General features: G+C 44.0%; 1 protein-coding gene across 6 annotated transcripts in view; it reads left to right on the forward strand.

Annotated features, from left to right (window-relative positions):
• Positions 1–22,892, forward strand: part of cbarpb (CACN subunit beta associated regulatory protein b) — a 169,423-nt gene that overhangs the window by 27,855 nt on the left and 118,676 nt on the right. For 2 of the 6 annotated variants that reach the window (XM_078423654.1, XM_078423655.1), the window contains 3 exons: positions 730–879; positions 5,620–5,706; positions 21,095–21,240. In XM_078423654.1, the coding sequence (XP_078279780.1) occupies positions 5,659–5,706; positions 21,095–21,240 (194 nt within the window). In that variant the 5' untranslated portion in view covers positions 730–879; positions 5,620–5,658. Of the gene's footprint in view, positions 1–729; positions 880–5,068; positions 5,281–5,619; positions 5,707–21,094; positions 21,241–22,892 lie in introns of those variants that run through there. The other 4 variants (XM_078423652.1, XM_078423653.1, XM_078423656.1 and 1 more) reach the window with 2 other exon arrangements.

The following is a 22,892-nucleotide window of genomic DNA, read 5'->3' on the forward strand; positions in this document are numbered from 1 at the left end:
TACGCTGCCTCAGTAGAGCAGGCAAAATAATAAAAGATCCATCCCACCCCGGCCACCGTCTGTTTGTTCATCTGCCCTCTGGTCGACGTTTCAGGTCGATCAAATCCCGAACAAACAGACTTAAGAACAGTTTTTACCCCAGGGCCATACGAGAACTGAACACTACCTTTGCACTAGGCAACACCGTTAAAAAATCTTGTACTTAATATAATTGTATTTAATTGTATTTATGTATTTATTTGTTTTTGCATTTATTGCATATATGTTTGTACACACCGTCAGGATTGGCTATTTTTTAATTTCGTTGTACTCGTTGCAATGACAATAAATGAATATTATTATTATTATTATTATTATTATTATTGGGTTTAATATTTCAGATTTTCAGCATCTCCCCATTTTATTTTTGTTTTTTGAGGCTTGCTTTATATCTCTTCGTGGTGCCTCCCTGTAATATTATGATTTAAATCATAATTTAACTGCATTGGAACAGAATAAATATTCTAGTATTGTTTAGATGCAACAAAATTTGCACATCCATATTGGAAACACAGAATTGTTTTAGGGAAAGTGAAGTGTTTGATAATATCAAGTGTCATAGGAAATGCAATTCGCGATGGAGTCCTACGGTGTAGTGTGGAAACATGCCCTTCTGCCCAACTCATCCATGCTGACTGAAGTTGCCACCACTCTGTTTCCTACCTTAAAGTGAATTTTGTATTCAATTAGTGAGCTCGCCTTGGATACCATGTGATCTAACCTTCCAGACCAGCCTACTGTGCAACATCTTGGCAAAGTTACCTTGCTGAAGGTCACGCCGACAACGTCTACTGCCCTGCCTTCATCAATCATCTTGGTCACCCTCTTCAAATTAAATTGGTGAGACGTGATATTCCACACACAAAACCAATATTAAATTGTCAATTTCTCTTCCCCTCCCCCCAGGAATAACTCCCAGAAATAATTCCCATTTGTGTGTATAGTACATTGACAAATGGTTCCAACTTATTCTGGCTGTGACACTTCACGTTAGTCTTCATGATAGGTGAAGTCTTGCAACTGATAATCTTCCCATGTGCAAAGAAGCTTTCCACTGTTGGAATAGAAGCCAACAGAGTAATTTCAAATTGTGAAGAAAGTCATAGCATGCAGGGATGATCTAAAATCTAAGACGATCTAAGATTCACTCTAAGATTGGATTGTGTGATAGTGTTGAGGTAAGGTCAGGTATAAGATTGGGATTTTTGTATGTTACTTTGAGTGCACAGTCTAACGGTCTTTCTTTCAAGTCTCGACTAGGGCTGATTCATTTGTGCATTAAACTGGCAGTGTATTTGATCTCTGGAAAGTCTTTAACTAGAGAAAGTAGCACATTCCTCATCCATTTCCATTGTCCATGGTAAAAATAGTCAGACTCTCAAATGAGTGGAAAGTATTCAGAAATTCAAACAAAAATGCAAGTGCGTGTAAATATGCAGTTGTCACCCAGAAGATCAAATGAAAAATGCAAATACTGGGAATCTGAAACAGAAAATGCTGACAGTCCAAGAGCAGAAAGCTGCGTAACCAAAAAGAAACAACATTTGAAATATTAGTCTATTTTGTCCTTTGTCAGATCAAGCTGCATTTACTTAATATTTCCAACATACCTTGCTTTCATGCGTGAAAGGAAAATTCAACTCCTCTGCAAATATTACATCGACAAGACCAAGCGTAGACTGAACACTGTCTCTCAAGGCCTGCTGAATCTCCCGGTTGATAACCATTTTAACCTACATTCCCATTCTCATCCATAAGTTCAGAAGTTTATAGGAGCAGAATTAGGCCATTTGCCCCCTCCTCTATTCTGCCATTCAATCATGGCTGATCTATCTTTCCCTTTCAATCCCATTCTCCTGCCTTCTCCCCATAACCCGACATTCTTGACTAATCAAGAATTTGTCAATCTCCACCTTAAAAATATCCATTGACTTGGCCTCCACAGCTGTCTGTGGCAATGAATTGCACAGATTCACAATCCTTTGACTAAAGAAATTTCTCCTCGTCCCCTTTATACATTTAATTCTGTGGCTTTGGCCTCTTCTGGTCCTAGACTCTTCCACGAATAAAAACATCCTCTCCACATCCACTCTTTCCAAGCCTTTCACTATTTGGTAAGGTTCAATGAGCCCCCCCCCCCCCCCCCCCCCCCCTCATTCTTCCAAACTCCAGCGAGTACAGGCCCAGTGCTGTCAAACATTCATCGTATGTTAACCTAATCATTCCTGGGATCATTCTCGTAAAAAAAATCTCCTCAGAACCCTCTCCAACTACATCGGATATGGGGCCCATTTTGATATATACCGATCTTTCTGTCCTTGGCCTTCTCCATTGCCAGATTGAGGCCACACACTAACCTCATACCCATTTTTGTAGCTTACAACCCAGTGGTATGAACATTGAATTCTCCAATTTTAAGTAAAGCATTCCCTACCACCTCTCCCTTTCCTGTGTCCTCCTCTGTGTGCACCAATGTCTTCCACTATCCCACCTCCTCCTTTTAGACAATAGACAATAGACAATAGACAATAGGTGCAGGAGTAGGCCATTCAGCCCTTCGAGCCAGCACCGCCATTCAATGCGATCATGACTGATCACTCTTAATCAGTACCCCGTTCCTGCCCTCTCCCCATACCCCCTCACTCCGCTATCCTTAAGAGCTCTATCCAGCTCTCTCTTGAAAGCATCCAACGAACTGGCCTCCACTGCCTTCTGAGGCAGAGAATTCCACACCTTCACCACTCTCTGACTGAAAATGTTCTTCCTCATCTCCGTTCTAAATGGCCTACCCCTTATTCTTAAACTGTGGCCCCTTGTTCTGGACTCCCCCAACATAGGGAACATGTTTCCTGCCTCTAATGTGTCCAATCCCCTAATTATCTTATATGTTTCAATAAGATCCCCCCTCATCCTTCTAAATTCCAGTGTATACAAGCCTAATTGCTCCAGCCTTTCAACATACGACAGTCCCGCCATTCCGGGAATTAACTTAGTGAACCTACGCTGCACGCACTCAATAGCAAGAATATCCTTCCTCAAATTTGGAGACCAAAACTGCACACAGTACTCCAAATTTGGTCTCCAAATTTGAGGAAGGATATTCTTGCTATTGAGGGCATGCAGCGTAGGTTCACTAGGTTCTTCTGCGTCCCCATCCCCTTCCACCCAAATCCTTCCCTCTGGCTTTACATTTCACTCTCTTCTCTCCTTATCTGGTACCCTGTTACCTCCCCCTCATCCCGAGGCTTTGTCACTTACTTTACCCTTTGGCCATTCAAGCCCAGCCCCCGTCACTCTGGGGCAGCACAGTGGTGCAGTGGTAGAGTTGCTGCCTTACAGCGCTGGAGCCCAGGTTCAATCTTGACTATGGGTGCTGGCTGTACAGAGCTTGTATGTTCTCCTTGTGACCGTGTGGGTTTCCTCCCACAATCCAAAGGTTTGTAGGTTAATTGGCTTCGGCAAAAATTGTAAATTGTCCCTTGTATGTACGATAGTGATTGTGGTATGGGGTGATCACTGGCTGGTCAGTGCAGACTCAATGGGCCAAAGGGTCTGTTTCCTTGCTGTATGTCTAAAGTCTATATCCAGCTATCACTTGCGAGGTTTTGTCTCCATCCTATTACAAGCAGTCCAAGGAAGGGCTCCGACCCAAAACATCATCTATCCACTCCCTCCACAGATGCTGCCTGACCAGCTGAGTTCCTCCAGGACTTTGTGTTGTGCTGCAGATATGTTGAGCAGTGTCACCAGTGTCACCAGTGTCTCCATCTACCCTCTTCCTCCCACCCACACCACACCACCTAATCCTTTGCATCAGATCCCAAAAGAACAAAAAACTAAATCGTTCAGGTACAGAGGTTGGAGGTAAAGAGGCAACGGCAGATTCTGGGGGGAATGGTCGACCAAGCTGCCTTTGTGTGCTCTGCTTGTTAGAGTGAAAATAAATGGCGAATCTCTCCCTCTCCCCCCGCCCCTCTCTCCCTCCTATTTGCCACCCAGCAAATAGCCCCCAAAAAATTGGCGATGTCTGGTTATCTCTTGGATATTTGATTTGAGAGTCCCTCTGTCCACACGCCTGATAAATCTTATCCTAACCTGTAAGTGCAGTCAGACAGCGTCCCGAGGAAGGAGGTAGAGAGGTGTGTAGGTGATACTCCAGGGTGCGGGGAGGAGGCAGCTCTACCCAGCTCTACCCAAGCTGAGCTTTAACTGTCAGTCAGCCAAAACGTTGCCCATCCATTCCTTCTCTCCTGAGATGCTGCCTGACCTGCTGAGTTACTCCAGCATTTTGTGAATAAATACCTTCGAGCTTTAACTGACATCGCCATGCAAGTTCTAAGGTTAAAAATTAACTTTAAAGCCAGTGGCGCTAAACAAAGCGAGCAGAGCAGAGCAGGGAGGGGAGGTTAGGGGGGCAGTGGTCTGAGAGGGGCAGGTGAGGGGAGGGGAGGTTAGGTTTGGGGGGGCAGTAGTCTGAGCGGGGCAGGTGAGGGGAGGTGAGGTTTGGGGGGGGCAGTGGTCTGAGCGGGGCAGGTGAGGGGAGGTGAGGTTTGGGGGGACAGTGGTCTGAGCGGGGCAGGTGAGGGGAGGTGAGGTTAGGTTTGGGGGGCAGTGGTCTGAGCGGGGCAGGTGAGGGGAGGTGAGGTTTGGGGGGGGCAGTGGTCTGAGCGGGGCAGGTGAGGGGAGGTGAGGTTTGGGGGGGGCAGTGGTCTGAGCGGGGCAGGTGAGGGGAGGTGAGGTTTGGGGGGGGGGCAGTGGTCTGAGCGGGGCAGGTGAGGGGAGGTGAGGTTTGGGGGGGGGGCAGTGGTCTGAGCGGGGCAGGTGAGGGGAGGTGAGGTTTGGGGGGACAGTGGTCTGAGCGGGGCAGGTGAGGGGAGGTGAGGTTTGGGGGGGGCAGTGGTCTGAGCGGGGCAGGTGAGGTTTGGGGGGGGCAGTGGTCTGAGCGGGGCAGGTGAGGGGAGGTGAGACGGTGCCCGAGAGCCCTGGGCAGCGGCGCCTGATCTGGGATCTGGTCCAGGGCGAAGGGCTCCTGCCATGGTCTCTCCTTCTTCTCCCCCTCCTCCTCCTCCTCCTCCTTCTCTCCACCTCTCTCAATGCACACATTCCTCCCTTTTCTTTATTCCAGCATCGCTCGGGGGAAGACACACCAGGCGAGTCTTCTCGCCGCCGCCGTTCCCTTTGGCTTTGCCATTTAGTAATGAATGCACCCGAGAAGAGGCGCTGTCATATTCTGCTCTGCAAGTGAGTGCACTGGGAGAGGGGGAGAGAGGGGAGAGAGGGGAGAGAGGGAACAAAATGATGCATCTCTCCCACTTTCTCCTTCCTCTTCCACCCACCCCCCCCCCCCACTAACCCAGGAACTTTTTAAAAAGAACGCTCGGTATTAACGCCATCACTTGCTTCCCGTCTAATTGAGATCACACCCTTTCTGTGCATTGAACTCAGCTGATCAGACCATTGCCACTGGCACTCCGAGGCGCAGGAGGAGTCCGAGGCGAAAGCATCTGTGCTGTGCACACATCCAGCGGCTAAAATGTGATTCTTTTCTTCTTCTCCCTTTTGTCTTTTCTTCCATCGCAGGGAGGGAGACAAATCAGCTTGCCTTCGACGAACTGGACCATGAGCAATGATTTCCCCGCATGGAAGTACATAACTGAGAACGCGACGGTGAGTGATTCTTACTGGGCAGCTAAAATCAGCGTTGCTATTAGGACGAGACAGTTGCATTTAAAATAAAACTGCGAGAGTGCATTTTGAGTGATGGTTGATCAAAGGGCGGCCCGTTATCAGTCTGCTGTTGAGTATTCGTATTCTTTTGTTCAGTTCAATGATGTATTTAGTCTGTGTGCCTTTGCAACGGTGCTGATACAAAGAAGACCACTGTCTAATAACCACTATTTGGACATACGGATGCATTTCAGTAACGATGAAGTCGATAGATGGTGAAGAGATTTTTTTGCCTTCTCATTCCCGTATTTACAGTGGAAATATGTGAAGTGCAGTCAAATGTAATCCGTGCATTTATCAGTGGCAGGGGTAGAAGATAGGCCCTTGTTACAGAAGCCACACTCTACAAATCTTGCAATGGTCTGGGGAAAGGGGGGGGACGATTTTGCAGCTGTGTTGAAACGAGATTTTACATTCAATGATGCCTGCATATCATTTCCTAATAAGCAACCGGTGGAAGACCTCCCCTTTACTCTCTTCTCCATTGTCCTGATGATATGCATCTTGGGGTATTTTGTACCTTGGTATCTTCACTCGGTTTGAGATTGAATTAAATTTTGTTGGAGGCTGTTTAATTTGCTCCCCATTTCCTCACAACGGTGGAGTGACACACTTGTGTGATGCACAACAGAATATACAAATGAATGGTGCCATTTCTTATTATCTCGGAAATGTTTCTTTTCATGTTTGCCAAAAATAACCCACCGTGTGTAGATTTTTTTGTTGTTGCATTTAATGATAACGTGTGGTCTTTGGCCAAGTACATCGGAGACGGCAGCTCCATTTTTCTTCCGTTGTGCTGTTGCCTAGGTGAATATATATTCCTCCAGGGATGCGATCCACGTGTTGATAGTGGCTAAATTTCAGCTAAAAATTCTGGCGGTCCATGAAAAGCCTGTGGCCTTTCCTCTGGGTTGTGAGAGACTTGAGTTATTAAAACCAATCATCACAGCATCCACTGCCTGTATAACTCGTTATCACCTACCTCACAGCCAACAATGGATCATTGTGGGCTCCTTGCTTTATGCATATCTTTCGTTCACTTGTTCTATGTTCTGTCTGTATCTCTCCTTTCCCTTTCCCCCGACTCTCAATCTGAATAAGGGTCTCGACCCGAAACGTCACCTATTCCTTTTCTCCAGAGATGCTGCCTGACCCGCTAGGTTACTACAGCTTTTCATGTCTATCTTCGGTTTAAACCAGCATCTGCAGTTCCTTCCTACACACATAGTATCCTTACTGTGACAATGTGAACTTACTGCATTGGGTGTGATTGATGTGGGCATATACTTTACAAGAGCGATCGGAAATCAAATAGGATCATCGAACAAAGCACAAAGTGTTGGAGGAACTCAGCGGGTCAGGCAACAGCAGGAGAGGGAATGGACAGACAGCCTTTCGAGTCGGGGGCCTGAGTCTGAAGAAGAGTCCTGACCCGAAACGTCACCTGTCCACTCCCTCCCCAGATGCTGCCTGACCCTCTGAGTTCCTCCAGCAATCTGTTTTCTCAAGGGTCCAGTGTGTCTCCAGGGTCATAGAACAAGTTGTTTTGAGCAGGAACTGTGAAATATTAACAGAAAGAATTTTGAATATTTATAAAGTATTTTGCATGCGACAGATTTTGCAATTTTCCTTGTAAATTAATGTGATGAGTCTGAAGAAGGGTCTCGACCCGAAACGTCACCCATCCCTTCTCTCCAGAGATGTTGCCTGTCTCGCTGAGTTACTCCAGCATTTTGTGTCGACCTTCAATGTGATGTGACAGTTAGTAACTCATTGGCAAAAAAAATTACGTTATTTAATGAACAAGATTTTGTTGCCAGATCTGACAGCATTCACTCCATGTCGAGATGGTTCTACATTTCAGACAAGGTTATCATATCCAAAAATAGATATTATCGTTGTGTCCATTAGTATAATGATATTGCTGGCTGCCTTGATGACCATTGAATGCCATTAAGGTACTGCATTTGGCTAGAAGATATGAACGCTACACCTCAGAAGGCCAGGTGTGCTTAGTCATGCAGCACAGTCCAAGCCAAGCCAAGACTGATAGGAGGGTTGGTGCAGGATGGTGGACTAGCCATGCAGGATCCATTGAAAGGGAGGCAAGGAATGGAGGACCTTGTGGCTTATTACTTCTACCCGTAAGCCTGCACAGGTATTTTGGGCTAGCTATTAACAGCCTAAGTATCGTTTCAATTACCAAATTATTGTAAGGACACACAGTGCTGGAGTAACGCAGTGGGTCAGGCAGTATCTCTGGAGAACATGAATAGATTATGTTTTTGGTCGGGACTCTTTTTCAGTCCCAACCTAAAATGGCGCCTATTCATGTTCTCCAGAGATGCTGCTTGACTCACAGAATAACTCCGAACTTTATGTTCTTTTTTGTAAGCCAGCATCTGCAGTTCCTTGTTTCTAAATTATTGTAAGGTCCACGTTGTCAACTTCCTGTAAAATCCTTTAAATATAGCTGCTGCCTCACAATGTCAGAGAGGCAGGTTCAATCCTGACCTTGGGTGTTGTCTATGTAGAGTGAGCACGTTCTCCCTCTGATTGCATGGGTTTCCTCCAGGCACTCCGGTTTTCCCCCCACTTCCCAAAGACGTACAGGTTTGTAGGTTAATTTGCATCTGTAATGATTGCCCCTACTGTTTGGGGAGTAAATGCGATAGTGGGATAACATAGAACTAGTGTGAATGGGTGATGGACTCAGTGGGCTGAAGGGCCTATTTCCATACTGCATCGCTAAACTTAAATGTGTGTGTTCCAATTGCTCACCTATTAAATGTTAAAATAGATGTTGAAGCTATTAAACTTTCAATCAATTTTCTTTTGCTTTCCTGTTTTGTGTCTTTTTATGAGTCTCATCTTTCTTTCCCCTTTCATCTCTTTCTGGTGGTGATCTGTTGTTCATTCACACCGATGCTAATTTATGCTTTTTTTCCCTTCTCTTTCTTCATCTTCCAATGCCATTGCCAAGAGGGCCCATCAATGGCATTTTCTGTTCTCTCATATATAAGATGCTCTGGTTCCATAACTCTTGCCTTATTTATTCACACTTTGTTGAACTTGCTACCCCCATAATATAAATGAAAGAAATGGGAACACAGCAGGGCAGGAGACCATTCAACCCAAAAACAGAACTCTACAAGTTATTCTTACTTCCAAGGCCTTGGTGTTGTGGCCATGTAGTCATAAAGATGTGCAGCATGAAAACAAGTTAGTGTCCTGGGCTAGTCCAACTTGCCTGCATTTCAATCATAGCTCTCTAAATCCCTCTTATCTATATAAATTTATATGTCAAAAATGGCTTTTAAAGGTTGTAATTATATTTGCTTCCACAGCATTTTCTGACATCTCATTCCAGATGAGTATAGAAGTTGGGAGGTCATGTTGCAGTTATATCAGGCGTTGGTGAGACTGAATTTAGAATATTGTGTTCAGTTCTGGGCACCGTTTTATAGGAAAGATATATATTGTCAAGCTTGAAAGGGTTCTGAGAAGATTTACGAGGATGTTGCCAGGACCAGAGGGTCTGAGCTATAGGGCCTCAGGTTGAGCAGGCTGGGTCTCTAGTCCATGGAGTGCAGGTGCATGAGGGGTGATCTTATGGTGTACAAAATCATGAGAGGAATAGGTTGGGTAGATGCACAGAATCTCTTGCCCAGAGTAGGGGAATCGAGAACCAGTGGGCATAGGTTCAGGGTGAAGGGGAAAAGATTTAATAGGAGTCTGAGGGGTAACTTTTTCACACAAAGGGTGGTGGGTGTTTGGAACAAGCTGCCGGAGGAGGCTGGGACTATCCCAACGTTTAAGAAACAGTTAGACAGATACATGGATAGGGCAGGTTTGGAGGGATATGGACCAAGCGCAGGCAGGGGGACCAGTGTAGCTGGGGTATGTTGGCCGGTGTGGGCAAGTTGGGCCGAAGGACCTGTTTCTTCCATCTAGCACTCTGTCACTCAGAGGGTGGTCCGAATAGAGTCATAAAGTTGCCCCTGAGGTCTCTCTTAAATCTCTCCCCATCTCACCTTAAAATTATGCCCTCTAGTTTTAGGAAGGAAGGAATACTTTATGTCACGTGACTAGACACAGTGAGATTCTTTGCTTGCATACCCAATGTATACAATTAGCAGCCACCTGTGGCGCTGACAAAGGTACAAAGTACGCTGGCTCCACTTTTTGTCCCCCCCCCCACCCCCAACAGTTCCCCCACGCTGGGTCCCCATTGCCCTTTGTCTCTCTCTCTCTCCCCCCCCCCCCCCCCCCCCACTGTCCATTGTTCTCCCCCCACCTCCCTCACGGCGGTCTCCCCATGCCGGGTCCTCCATTGTTCTTCCCCCCCCCTCGCAATGTTGGGGAACCTTCTACTCTGGGAAAAAGACAGTGGACGTTCATTTTATCCATGCCCCTCACGATTTTGTACACTTCAACAAAAAAGTCTTGTAATTTATAGCTCTTCAATGTTCATTCAGATACCTTATTAAATATGAAGTGGATTTATGCTTTCAACATCCTTTCAGGCAGTAAATTTTCCGATATCCATCAATCTGTGTGTGAGAAGGTTTTCCTCCTTGATCTCTCCCTAATACTTCTGCTAACCTTTTAAATCTTTGACCTGCAATTATTTTGCCATGGAAAGAAGATCTTTTCTTTTCATAGTGTCCCGGGCTTATTATTTTATACATATTAAATCTGCCCTTTAATAAAAACAAAAACTGCTGGAAACACTCTGCAGGTCAGGCAGTATCTGTGAAGAGAGAATCATGGGTGATCTTCTTCGCTTTGTTTGGATCAAGATTATCTTGGTCTTTTGTAACTATCTCCTGGCAACGTGCAGATAACCCAGGATAGCAATATTTGTTTATGATTATCAGAATCAAATGCACTAGAATAATCCCAAGCTGCATTTAAATCAGCTTCATTGTCTGTGTGTCTGAGATACCCAGACTAGGGAAAGACAACACTTCCAATTGTCATCCAGGGATTCTGCAAGAACGATTTTCTTTTGTATGCCTCCCCACCTCAAGTACAAGTACTTTTTAAATGCGCGTCCAAGCACTTTTTAAATGCAATAAGGATTTTGTCTTCCACTCTTCCAGGCATCAAGTTTCAGAGCCCACCATCATCTGCGGAAAAAATTTAATTAATTAATTCCTCATCTCACTCAAATGCTTTCACATGTTACTTTTCAAACACATTTGTAAACGATTTTTCAAAGGATATAGACCCTAGGAATATCCAATTTCTCTTTAAATCTGCCAGGGCTGTGCACGTCGACCACAGATTGTGAGAGGGCTGGAGAGGCCAAACAATCTCTGGCTAAATTCAGGGCACCTGGTAATCCCAATATTTTTAATTTAAGATATTGCAAAAGATATGGACCCTAGTGATGTCTTTGTGGGTTATCTGAAATGAGAGAATTAAAACTTTGTTTTCAAAAATTCCGTAAGCAAAATTATTCTTTTTTGCATTGGGCCAGTTTTCAAATTGAAGCTAAATCAGGCGTGCATTGGCCAGGGGTGATCTGCGGCGTGTTCATCCAACAGAAAAGAGGGAGATACACATCACTTGGTGGGATCCACACTGCTTCGTGTGGTGTACTCTTCTTTACAAGGTGGTGTGGACCACACCACATGATCGGGCCTCGATCGTATAAATTTAATGAGTTGCTGGCACGTTAAGTGGTTTGGAGGGTCGTGTCAAACCTGAGGGCTGGCCAATTCTGCAAGTTGGCTGATTTTTGGAAAGTCTGTAGATGTACACGTCGAGTGGACCAGATGAAACAAAAGCTGGCGATGGTTTACAGCAGCCTGCACACTACTTGCCTTATTGACACCAGCTCGACAGTGAAATGCTTTAAAGTTCAAACCCCAGATATGACTGCTGTAAAAACGTCTTGGTTAAACGCGATAAGTTCTCCCTCCAGGTTTCTCTGACTGGAGTGAAGGAGTCCTTTACTGGGTGTTCAGAATAGCGATGACCTGACTCCTATCATTTATGTTTTATAGCGGGATCCAGAACTGGCCACATTACGGCAAGAACATCAAAATGCCTTTAAAGCCCATCACGGCTGTCACCCAAACTTTGACAGCTCTGTATTTGTGTGGCTCCCAGTTGTTTCTGACGGTTGTATCCCTGTGAATACATCTCAGAGGATAATAATTCATGTTGAGGAGCTGAGTGCAGCTTGCTTGTGGATTGAGTACCAGCGTCCGTGAGGAACTAAAGTTAAGGAACAAAGATCAATTGAGGGTTACAGCTGTGTCGGAGTCATTTCCCTTCAACTACAATCTCTACGAGTTAAACAGGAAAGCACTAGCATTGAATGAATCTCTCTGTCATTTTACAGGATGGGTTCCCCCTGAGGAAACTCAAACTTTAATACTTGTGGTCACGTCCATCTACCCAAGTCACTGTCTGCAATACTATTTATGCAAGGCCGTATCTGGATTTGAAATCTTAGAAGCTGCTTGCTTTAAGGGCCTCAAACTTCAGTTCCTTAAAGGGTTTCACATATGGCACTGGAATTGTGTCTGTGAACCATTGGGTAACAAAGTGCGTTTTGGTCGATTGCCAAGAAAGAGATGACTGACTGAGAGAAAACTGTTGCACGTTCTCTTTACACAAAGAAATAGAGGCCTATGGAACAGCTAGGGCTATTAAGAGATTCTATGCAAGTTTAAGTGATGTTCAGAGACCAACAGAAGGAACACTGTCTGCTCATCAATTTATCGTCATTTATTTTATGTTACGATTCAAATATTTCAGTGATGTGGAGCACGCAAGGAAGGTGGCCATTTGGTTTATTGTGACTGCTGTATTTTTACTAAGCAATCCACTGCAAGTCTTGCTGGCTGGCTTTATCCCTCGTCTGATATTCCTCTTTACTTCAAATATTTATCCACAGTTCTCGTGAAACGTGAACAAATCTTTATTACCGAGCATTCTTTGCTCTCTGTGCAAGGATATTTCCCCCTCGCCTCTGGTCCATTTCGGGAAAACGTTCATTGAAGTCTAAGAAGAGTCCCGACCCAAAACGTCATCGGTCCATTTCCTTCCGCAGATGCTGCCTGACCCGCTGAGTTCCCTCAGCACTTTTGCTTTTTGCTTGACTTGCTCCTCATTCAAATATTCCTAAAGAAGTCCTCATGATTTCGAGAAATTTATTTCAACCTCCTCTATGTGGGTAGAAATACTCCTAATATCTAATGCTGTAACTTGTCACAAAGTTTCCCGGTGACATTCAAATGAATGTATATCTGTAACTTCAGTGTCCTTTCCACAATGAGATGCCTACATTGAAACTTGCAGCATAATGAAAGGCGTAGATAGAGTGGATGTGGAAAGGATGTTTCCACCGGTGGGAGAGTCTGGGACATTCATTGCCTCAGAATTAAAGGGTGCTCTTTTAGAAAGGAGGTGAGGAGGAGTTTCTTTAGTCAGAGGGCAGTTAATCTGTGGAACTCATCGCCACAGAGGGCTGGGGATGCCAAGTCAGTGGATATATGTTTAAGGTAGAGATAGACAAATTCTTGATTAGAACAGGTGTCAAAGGTTATGGGAAGGCAGGAAAGTGGGATTCGGAGGCAGAGATCAGCCATGATTGAATGGTGGAGTAGACTCGATGGGCCAAATGGCCGAATTCTACTCCTATAACTTGTGAAATTGTACATCATCTGTCAGTGTTTCAGTGGTGACATTCAAACAATTCATACTGGGATTGTGGTTGTCAGTATTCACAGGGTCTTCCTATTTGCTTTGCATGGACACCTGTAAATTTGATTAACTTTGTCTATTGAACTAGCAACAGTAGTCCAGAGATCTTATGTTGGGGAGGTGTGGTGAGCATCTTCAATGGACAGTTAGCAGCTTGTTCCATTGATCTGGGATTGGAGTCACTTACCAGCTAGATTTAGTAGAGGTAAGAGGTTTTTTTCCATGAACACAGAGCACAGAACAGTACAGCACAGGAACAGGCCCTTTGGCCTCCAATGTTTGTGCCGAACATAATGTCGAAGCCAATTCTTACCTGCCTGCACATAATCGAAATCTCTCCATTCCCCGCATATCAATACACCTATCTAAAAGTCTCCTCAATGCCACTATTGTATCTGCTGCCACCATCACCTCTGGCAGCGTGTTCTAGGCATTCGGTACCTTCTGTTTAAAAAAAAAACGTGCCACTAAGCCTTCTATTATTTGTTATTTCCATCGCAGGAAAAAAAGGTTCTGACTGTCTATTTATTCCTCTCATAATGTCATACATTTCTATCAACGAAATGAACCATCTGATAGCTTCATGGTTATTTTCACTGTTAATTAACAGCATTTTTCATTCCAGATTTTTTTTAAAAATCGGAATAAAAATTTGCAAACTGCAGTGGTGGGATTGCGAGGTGCATTTACTAAAATTATGATTCTAGGCCGCTGGATTTGTAGCACAATCTTAATAATAATTTGCCCCGGGAGTCCTGACATTTTAAGTGTGCCCTGGCTTGAATTTTTCTCTTTGCTTCTAGAAATCTTCTGGTGTGCATCTTAACCAGCTTTTCTGAGATTCCATTTCTCAAAGAAATGGTTTTTTTTCCTCTCTTCGGAGCGCATGTGGTGTAACAAGATCATGAGGGGGTGAGGTGAACGCTCCCAGTCTTTTTCCCAGGGTAGAGGATTCTAAAACTAGAGGCAATAGGATCAAGGCAAGAGGGGAGAGATTTAAGTGGGACCTCGGAGGCAACCTTTTCATTTGGAGGGAAGTCCATATAGATACTTTATAAGTCACAGTGAGATGCTTTGTTTTACAAAGAGTCAACAAAGTTACAAAGTACCCCTTTTTACGCCTCTATGGTGCCCGGTCCCCCATTATACTTGACGACCCCCCCCCCCCTTTGTTTTCGACGGCCCTCCACTCCGGGTCCCCCTTTGTCCTTGGCGACCTCGGGACTCCAGCCGCTTCTGGCAACGCCAGAGGAAGCTGTAGAAGCAGATACACTGTGTGTAGGAAAGAACTGCAGATGCTGGTTTAAGTCGAAGGTAGACACAAAATGCTGGAGTAACTCAGCGGGACGGGCAGCATCTCTGGAGAGAAGGAATGGGTGATGTTTCCGGTCGAGACCATTCTTCAGACCTGAAACGTCACCCATTCCTTCTCTCCAGAGATGCTGCCCGTCTCGCTGAGTGGGTCAAATGCAATCAAATGGGACTGGCTGTGATGGGGCAGATAGATACAAAAAGCTGGAGTAACTCAGCGGGTCAGCCAGCTTTCTCTTTAGCAAAGGAATAGGTGAGGTTTTGGGTCGAGACCCTTCTTCAGACCGAGAGTCAGGGGAAAGGGAAATGAGAGATATAGACGGTGATATATAGAGGGAGAGAGAGATACAGAAAAATTGAATGAAAGATATGCAAAAAAGTAACAATGATAAAGGAAACAGGCCATTGCTAGCTGTGGGCTTGATGAAAACGAGTTACAGACAATTAGACTCAGCAAGACGGTTTAAACTAGCATCTGCATTTTCTTCCCACACTTAGATGGGGCATCCTGGTTAGCATGGATGAGTTGTGTCGAAGGGTTTGCTTCCTTGCTGTATGTCTCCAGAGAATGAGTGATCTCTAAATTAACCAAATAAAGCAGGCAGAATAAGTCGATGCCACGCGCTATCATGGAGCATGTGGTGAAGTGGAATGCTTAAGATTTAAAAAACTCATAACTAATTAGAAACTAAATATGTATTAATAATTAACCATGCACAATTAGTTAATCTTAGTCTTGGTATTTATTCTTCTGGCCGATGATTTGTAAATGTTCCACAGTACAAAGCTGCCCTCCTTGTGGCAATTCCCAGCACAGCCCAAGAGAATATCAGACCTTTAGTTTGAGGCTGACACAAACATTCTTATAGAAAGTCAATAAGGGACCAAGCCTTCTGAAAGACAAAATGATACCGGTCTGCCTACCAAGCTAGTTTGAGTTTCTATGTGTGATAGAGCAAGTTATGCAGTAATGGAAAACAAAACTAGCCTCTGCACTGGAACTACCAATCTCTATAAAGTCCATACCCCATCTTACAGCTTTGCTCTCCATCCATCATTTGTTAGAAGACCAACGTCCAATGCATAGTGTAGTGTGTGTGTTGTAGAAAAAAAAAGGAACTGCAAATGCTGGCTTACAAAAAAAGATACAGATCTAGAGCAACTCAGCGGGTCAGGCAGCATCCCTACAGAACATGGGTAGGTGACATTTCAGGTTGGGACCCTTCTTCACACATATCTAGTCAGACTAGTATATGTTGTGTTGATTGTGAAAGGGCACTTGTTGCTTCAATACTGCTGCCTCTTCATGTGTAACACCGGGCAACTGACTGTTCTCTGGGTTTCCGGAATTGTTTGAAAGAATTTTCCAGAGTCAGTCTGGGGAAGGCCTTAGAGTTGTTGAGTTTGTTCAACACCAAACATTATAGTTAAATAAAGAACCTAGATAATCTGAGGAAGAGCGGTTATTTTAGATTTAGATTTTGGAGATACAGCGTGGAAAGAGGCCCTTGGTCCCACCGAGCCCGCACCAACCGTACATTAACACTATGCTACACACCAAGGACAAGTTACAATTCTACCGAAACCAATTAACTTACAAACCTGTACGGCTTTGGTGTGTGGCAGGAAACCAGAGTACAGGGAGAAAGCCATGTGGTCACAGGGAGAAGGTACAAGCTCCGTGCAGACATCGCATGTGGTCAGGATCTAACCTGGGTTTCTGGCAATGTAGGGCAGCAACTCTACTGCTGCGCCATTTTGCCGTTATGCCATAACCAAGTTATGGTTTGTATAAACACCCATCAGAAGAACCAGAAAGAAGTGCTGCCAACGGGTGCTGACAGCATTGTATGGACATGAATGGGAAGACATTCTGCTAACATTATGATCAAGCTACTTACAAGAGTGCCTCTTCATCCAGTGCACAACCCAACAAGTTGAAAGATTTAGGAACAGTACTCAACTTGTCAAGAGCTCAGAGAGCAGAGTCTCGCTGAAGAATGGTTAATCACTAATTGTCATGTTTAGGTTCGACCTGAGTGATATTTAATCAGTCGGTGCTGAAAGCGTAGCACATAAATGAGGTCCGAGTGTAGACGTGGTTATCCATGTTAAAATACATCACGCTGTCGGCGGCACTGTTGCGGACTGGTAGCATTGCTCCCTTACAGAGCCAGAGACCCGAGTTCAATCCTGACTATTTGTGCAGTCTGTATGGAGTTTGTACGTTCTAAATGTGACCGCATGGGTTTTCTCCGAGTGCTCCGGTTTCCTCCCAGTTCCAAAGATGTATTTAGGTTAATTGCCTTAAGTAAGATTGTAAATTGTCCCTCATGTGTGTAGGATAGTGCCAGTGTACGGGGTGATCGTTGGTCGGCGTGGACACCTTGGGCCGAAGGGCCCATTTCGGCGCTGTTGTTTAAAAGTTTTAAAGTGCTTCTGAGATTACCTCTGGATGGTCAGAATGATGGTATAATATAACAAGCAATTGTCTAGATTTTGTTGTTAACCAAAATGATTTGTATGAATGGGAAAGAATAAACACCTTTTTACTGCCCATCTGGTGGGAAGATGGAGACTTAAGTGGGTCGACTAATCCAGGTGGAACAGTAGGCCGCAGAATCCAGCCCATTTGCCCACATTTCACTGGGCCTGGATGCACAGGCCCCTTCTTGCTGACTCTCCACACTCGAGGATCCATGGCAAGATCTAATCGCATCAGCAAGTAGGATCACTGTGGTGGGCAAGAGGTGAACTGAAATCCTTGGAGGCTTTAATGCAATTTCTAAGTGGGCCTGTAATTGATAGGGTCGGAGAGCTGTACAGCATGGAAATGGGTTATTTGGCTGTTGTGTAAGAAAGCTGGTTTCCACTGAAGATCGACGCAAAATGCTGGAGTAACTCAGCGGACAGGCAGCATCTCTGGAGAGAAGGAACGGGTGATGTTTTGGGTCGAGACCCTTCTTCAGACTGAGAGTCAGGGGAGAGGGAATGGAAGGGTAAGACGTGAAAACGGCAGATCAATGCAGACGATGAGCAAGGAAATGTAGAATGGTTCATTGTTGGCTGAGGGGAAGGTATGTCTATCTTCAGCTGTAGTACTGGGCTGGTCCCATTTGGCCCATAGCCCTTGAAACCCTTCCTATCCATACACCAGTCCAAATATCTGATTGATATTTGCAAAAACTATTAAAAGTGGTTCATAATTTAAAAAGGAGAAATGATATTTAAAAAAAAGCTCTTGTTGACAAACTACAATGAAGAAGACTTGTTCATTAAGATTAAGACTTGTTCACAAGATTAAGTGTTTCTTCCCTATACAAAATTTATTTTCCACTGTGATGGATTCCTGTCATTTTAGTCCATCTGATTGATTGAAAGATACACCATGGAAACTGGCCCTTTGGCCAACTGAGTCCATGCCAACCATCGACCACCCATTTTATTGGATTTTAATGCACAGGAACCACACCGCCATCCTTTGGTAAAATAACTATATCACTAATTTTAGTAAATGTCAACCTTTAGAAAAACCAGCAAATGTAATTAAGGATTCCATTGTTTATATCTGCTAGATTGTTCATGACCTAACCTATTGGCATCCCTGTGCAAACCGCACTGACCTCCCATGTGAACAGTATCATTTGAGTTCCAGTCTTCACTACCATGACAACCGTGTGAAGCAAATCCGTCGCAAGCGATGACTGGACCTCTTTTTTTAGTCAGAAACCACCACCATAAATACAAGACAAACAATAAACTATTATACAACTATCTTCCAATCCTTGTCAGGGATGCATTCAACCCCCCGTGGTGCCCAGTGGCCACGGAAATCCCCCAGAGTGCCCATCGACAATGCTTAGTCCCTCTCTAACCCCACCCGTGCATGGACGTAACCCCGAAAAAGGGGCATGACTGGACCTCGGGAGGGGTTAACTTCAGGCTTCATCCCCACTCCACCCTTTTGAGACCTCTTGCAGTCAAAAACCTTTTTGACTGCTTGCAAACATTGCTGATAATGAGAGGCATTTACAAGCATGTGAAATAAACTTAAATAATTAATAAGTGACCCAAACAAAGTTTTGTTTGAAATTGAAAGCACATTGTGTCGATTAATTAAAACATTGTCAAAATTAATCAAAATGTCACCCACGTGAGTCAGATTTCTTTTCGCCCTAAAGCACCATGAGAAATTCTTGACAAACTGTACATCCTAAAATGGGCAGAAGATTGTGTTAGAGTCAGTGTTGGAGATGTGATGCGCAGGAGCAGGCCCTTTGGCCCATCTCATCCATGCCGACCAGGTGTTGGTTGATTAATTTTGTTTTAATTTCAAATTTTTAATTGATCTTTTTGTGGTCTATCTAAATATGTAGGCTCTGGTTTAGTTTAGTATAGAGATACAGCACGGGATCTGTGGCCAACCCCCAAGCCCACGCCGACCATCCATCACACTAGTTCTATATCATTCCACTTTCTCATCCACTCCTGATTCAATGGGGGTAATTTTTACAAAGGCCAGTTAACCTACAAACCTGCACATCTTTGAGATGTGGGGGAAAACCGGTGCACCCGAAGAAACCCACACGGTCACAGGAAGAGCATGCAGAGTCCACACAGTCAGCACCTGAAGCCAGGATCGAACCTGGTTCTCCGGCACTGTGAGGCAGTCTGTGCCACTGTACTGTATGTGATTGTAGTCTTTGTGATTGAGGTGGAATGATACAAACATCTGCTTCAAACCATTTGCTTTCCGACTGTAGTGAAATTAATATCCCACCACACTTTCATAAAAACATTTTGGTGTGCATCCATTATAATATCACTATCTTACATAATAAACTTGGGTGTTAATTAAATATCACAGCGTGATCGTGCTCTAATTCCCTCAGTGGGGAAAGAGGCAATGGCCCTGGAATAATTATATATTTTTCCCCACCAACTCCCTGTGAAACAGCACAGAACAGCACAGAATAGTTGTTTAAAATTAAGTTCATTATACTTACACTTTAAATAAGAAATGCTAAAACAGAAGAACCATCTGTATATCTTGTTCTTGTTCAACAAGGTTTTCTGATCATTATGTCAGTAGTAATCTATGTGCCACTGTCTTCTCTTACTTCGCATTGACTGATGTGTTGTGTGAAACCTAAGTTGTAATGAGTAAATCCCCATTTTGATACATTAATTATATGGCTTAATTCAAAGGATTAGGTAAATAAAACTTAATTTTGTTCTGAAGGCATAATTGAGGTATGAGTAGATTGTTTCTATCGTGACGAAGAATAAATAATCTGGATTCTTTATCTTAGACAAAACTAAAACTGACGAGGTTATCTCTCGCCGTCCCTAGTTCTTACACCATAATGTTCAAATTCCTGGGCTGTGCACATCTGTGCAGTTCTAACCATAATTTTCAAATATCTGGGCTGTGCATATCGTTCTGTCTCGATATTTGTTCTCACCATTAGAAACAGTGAATGATTCAAGTTAGGAAAAGGGGACGTACAACGAGATCTGGGTGTCCTAGTGCATCAGTCACTGAAAGAAAGCATGCAGGTACAGCAGGCAGTGAAGAAAGCCAATGTTGGCCTTCATAACAAGAGGAGTTGAGTATAGGAGCAAAGAGGCCCTTCTGCAGTTGTACAGGTCCCTAGTGAGACTGCACCTGGAGTACTGTGTGCAGTTTTGGTCTCCAAATTTGAGGAAGGATATTCTTGCTATTGAGGGCGTGCAGCGTAGATTTACTAGGTTAATTCCTGGAATGGCGGGACTGTCGTATGTGGAAAGACTGGATCGACTAGGCTTGTATACACTGGAATTTAAAAGGATGAGAGGAGATCTTATCGAAACGTATAAGATTATTAAGGGGTTGGACACGTTAGAGGCAGGAAATATGTTCCCAATGTTGGGGGAGTCCAGAACAAGGGGCCACAGTTTAAGAATAAGGGGTAGGCTATTTAGAACTGAGATGAGGAAAAACGTTTTCAGTCAGAGAGTTGTAAATCTGTGGAATTCTCTGCCTCAGAAGGCAGTGGAGGCCAATTCTCTGAATGCATTCGAGAGCTAGATAGAGCTCTTAAGGATAGCTTAAGGATAGTCAGGGGGTATGGGGAGAAGGCAGGAACGGGGTACCGATTGAGAATGATCAGCCATGATCACATTGAATGGCGGTGCTGGCTCGATGGGCCGAATGGCCTCCTCCTGCACCTATTGTCTATTGTCTATTGTCAATTCCTTTGCTAACGTGACAGCTCTAACATTTTCTTTTATTAATTTTGCTTTCCGGCAGGCTATTCCCAAAGATCCTAGTGTTAAGGATGGTTATGTTCTACTGCTTGTTCTGGTCTCGGTCTTCATTGGTGGGACCTTAGTCCTTCTGTCTGGCATCCTGATTGTCTGTAGGAGATGCTGTGAAACGGATCGGAGATATTCAAGGTAAGGGATGCTATGTCTTGGTATGGTTCTGCTTATCTACTGCAAGATTTCAGTTGCATCTGCTCACTGGCTGTGTCTCCAGAAAACTAAGTCATTGAAAATGTGTACTCTCTATCCAATATTTTAACAGGATTTTGAATAATTTGTGTTTTTATGTATTAATTTGTGATGCAATACTAATCTACTCATGGGGTTACAGGCAAGGTATTTGCACAAAATACCAAAACAATATATTGCAAGATAATACTATTTTTACGTATGAAATATTGGGCAATAGATTCAATTTTATATTATTGCTCAGATTGGATAGTTTTTGTATTAGTTTATTATTGTCACGTGTACAGAGATTTAGTGAAAAATCTTTTGCCTGCTATCTAGTCAAATCATACTATACATGAGTACAATCAACCTATATACAACAGCTATGCAAAGATAAAAATGGCAGAGCGCAGGATATAGGATTACATTTACAGAGAAAATGCAAATAAAAAAGCACAAGGTCGCAACGAGGTAGGTTGGGAGATTGGGACAGCACTGCCTTATGGGTGGATCATTCACTAGTCTGATGATGGCGGAGAAGAAACTGTTCCTGAATCCGGTGATGCATGCTTTCAGGTTTTTGTATCTTCTGCCCGATGGGAGAAGAGAAAAGAGTGCATGACCAGGGTGTGAGTGGTCCTTGAGTATGTTGGCTGTGTTCCCGAGGCAGCGGGAAGTGAAGGTGGATTCACTGGTTTGTATGATGGACTGGGCTGCATCCAGAACTCTCTTCAATTTCTTACGATCTTGCGCGGAGACGTTGCCAAATCAAGCAGCGATGCCTCTGGTCCATACATCAGTAGTTATTGAGGGGCAGCTGCATGCTGAGTTCATAACCTGATTAAAATCTCCTTTCATTGATGGTTGTTGCATGGTAAATGTGCCTTTGCAGAAAACCGGGACCCATGTTGAGTCATAACCTGTAAGATGAAGCAGCATTATTGCTACTGGACATCACAAAATTGTTTTTTTGTAGTGGAATTTGCAGTGCCTTTGACGTAAACAGATAGATGGGCACAGCGGGGAAGAGAGTTGAGTGTGTAATTGAATGGACTGACAACTGAGCAATGAAATTCCTACTTTTAGCAGCAAGGCATGTCTGTAAACACTATGCATGTAGATAATATACAATAAACCCAAATTCAATAAATTAATAACCCCAATACTAACGAAAAGATAACTCAGAAGCCCTTAGTACAACCCAAAGACAGTCCATTGCTCATAGTTGAGGTTAGTGTGTGTTCAGTGCCTGATGGTTTTTGGGAACAAGCTATTCTTGAACCTGGTTGTCATCGGTTTCAGACTCCTTTACCTTCTTTCCTATGCAAAGTGAAATGAGATTGTGGTGAGAGTCTTTGACACTGGCTGACTTTTTTGAGGCATCGCCTCCTATAGATCCGTTTGATGGAGAGGAAGTCAGTGGACTGGACAATGTCTGTACCACTCTGTGGCCTCCTTCATTCCTGAGTGATTTGAGTTGCCAAACCAGGCCATGATGCAACCAGTCAACATGTTCTCTATTGTATACCTATAGATGTTTGAGAGTATTCGTCGGCATACTGAATCTCCTCAATCTTGTCAGGAAGTAGATGCGTTCATGGGCTTTCTTTAAG

Source organism: Rhinoraja longicauda, chromosome 28 (assembly GCF_053455715.1).
Source record: "Rhinoraja longicauda isolate Sanriku21f chromosome 28, sRhiLon1.1, whole genome shotgun sequence".
NCBI classification, from domain to species: domain Eukaryota; kingdom Metazoa; phylum Chordata; class Chondrichthyes; order Rajiformes; family Arhynchobatidae; genus Rhinoraja; species Rhinoraja longicauda.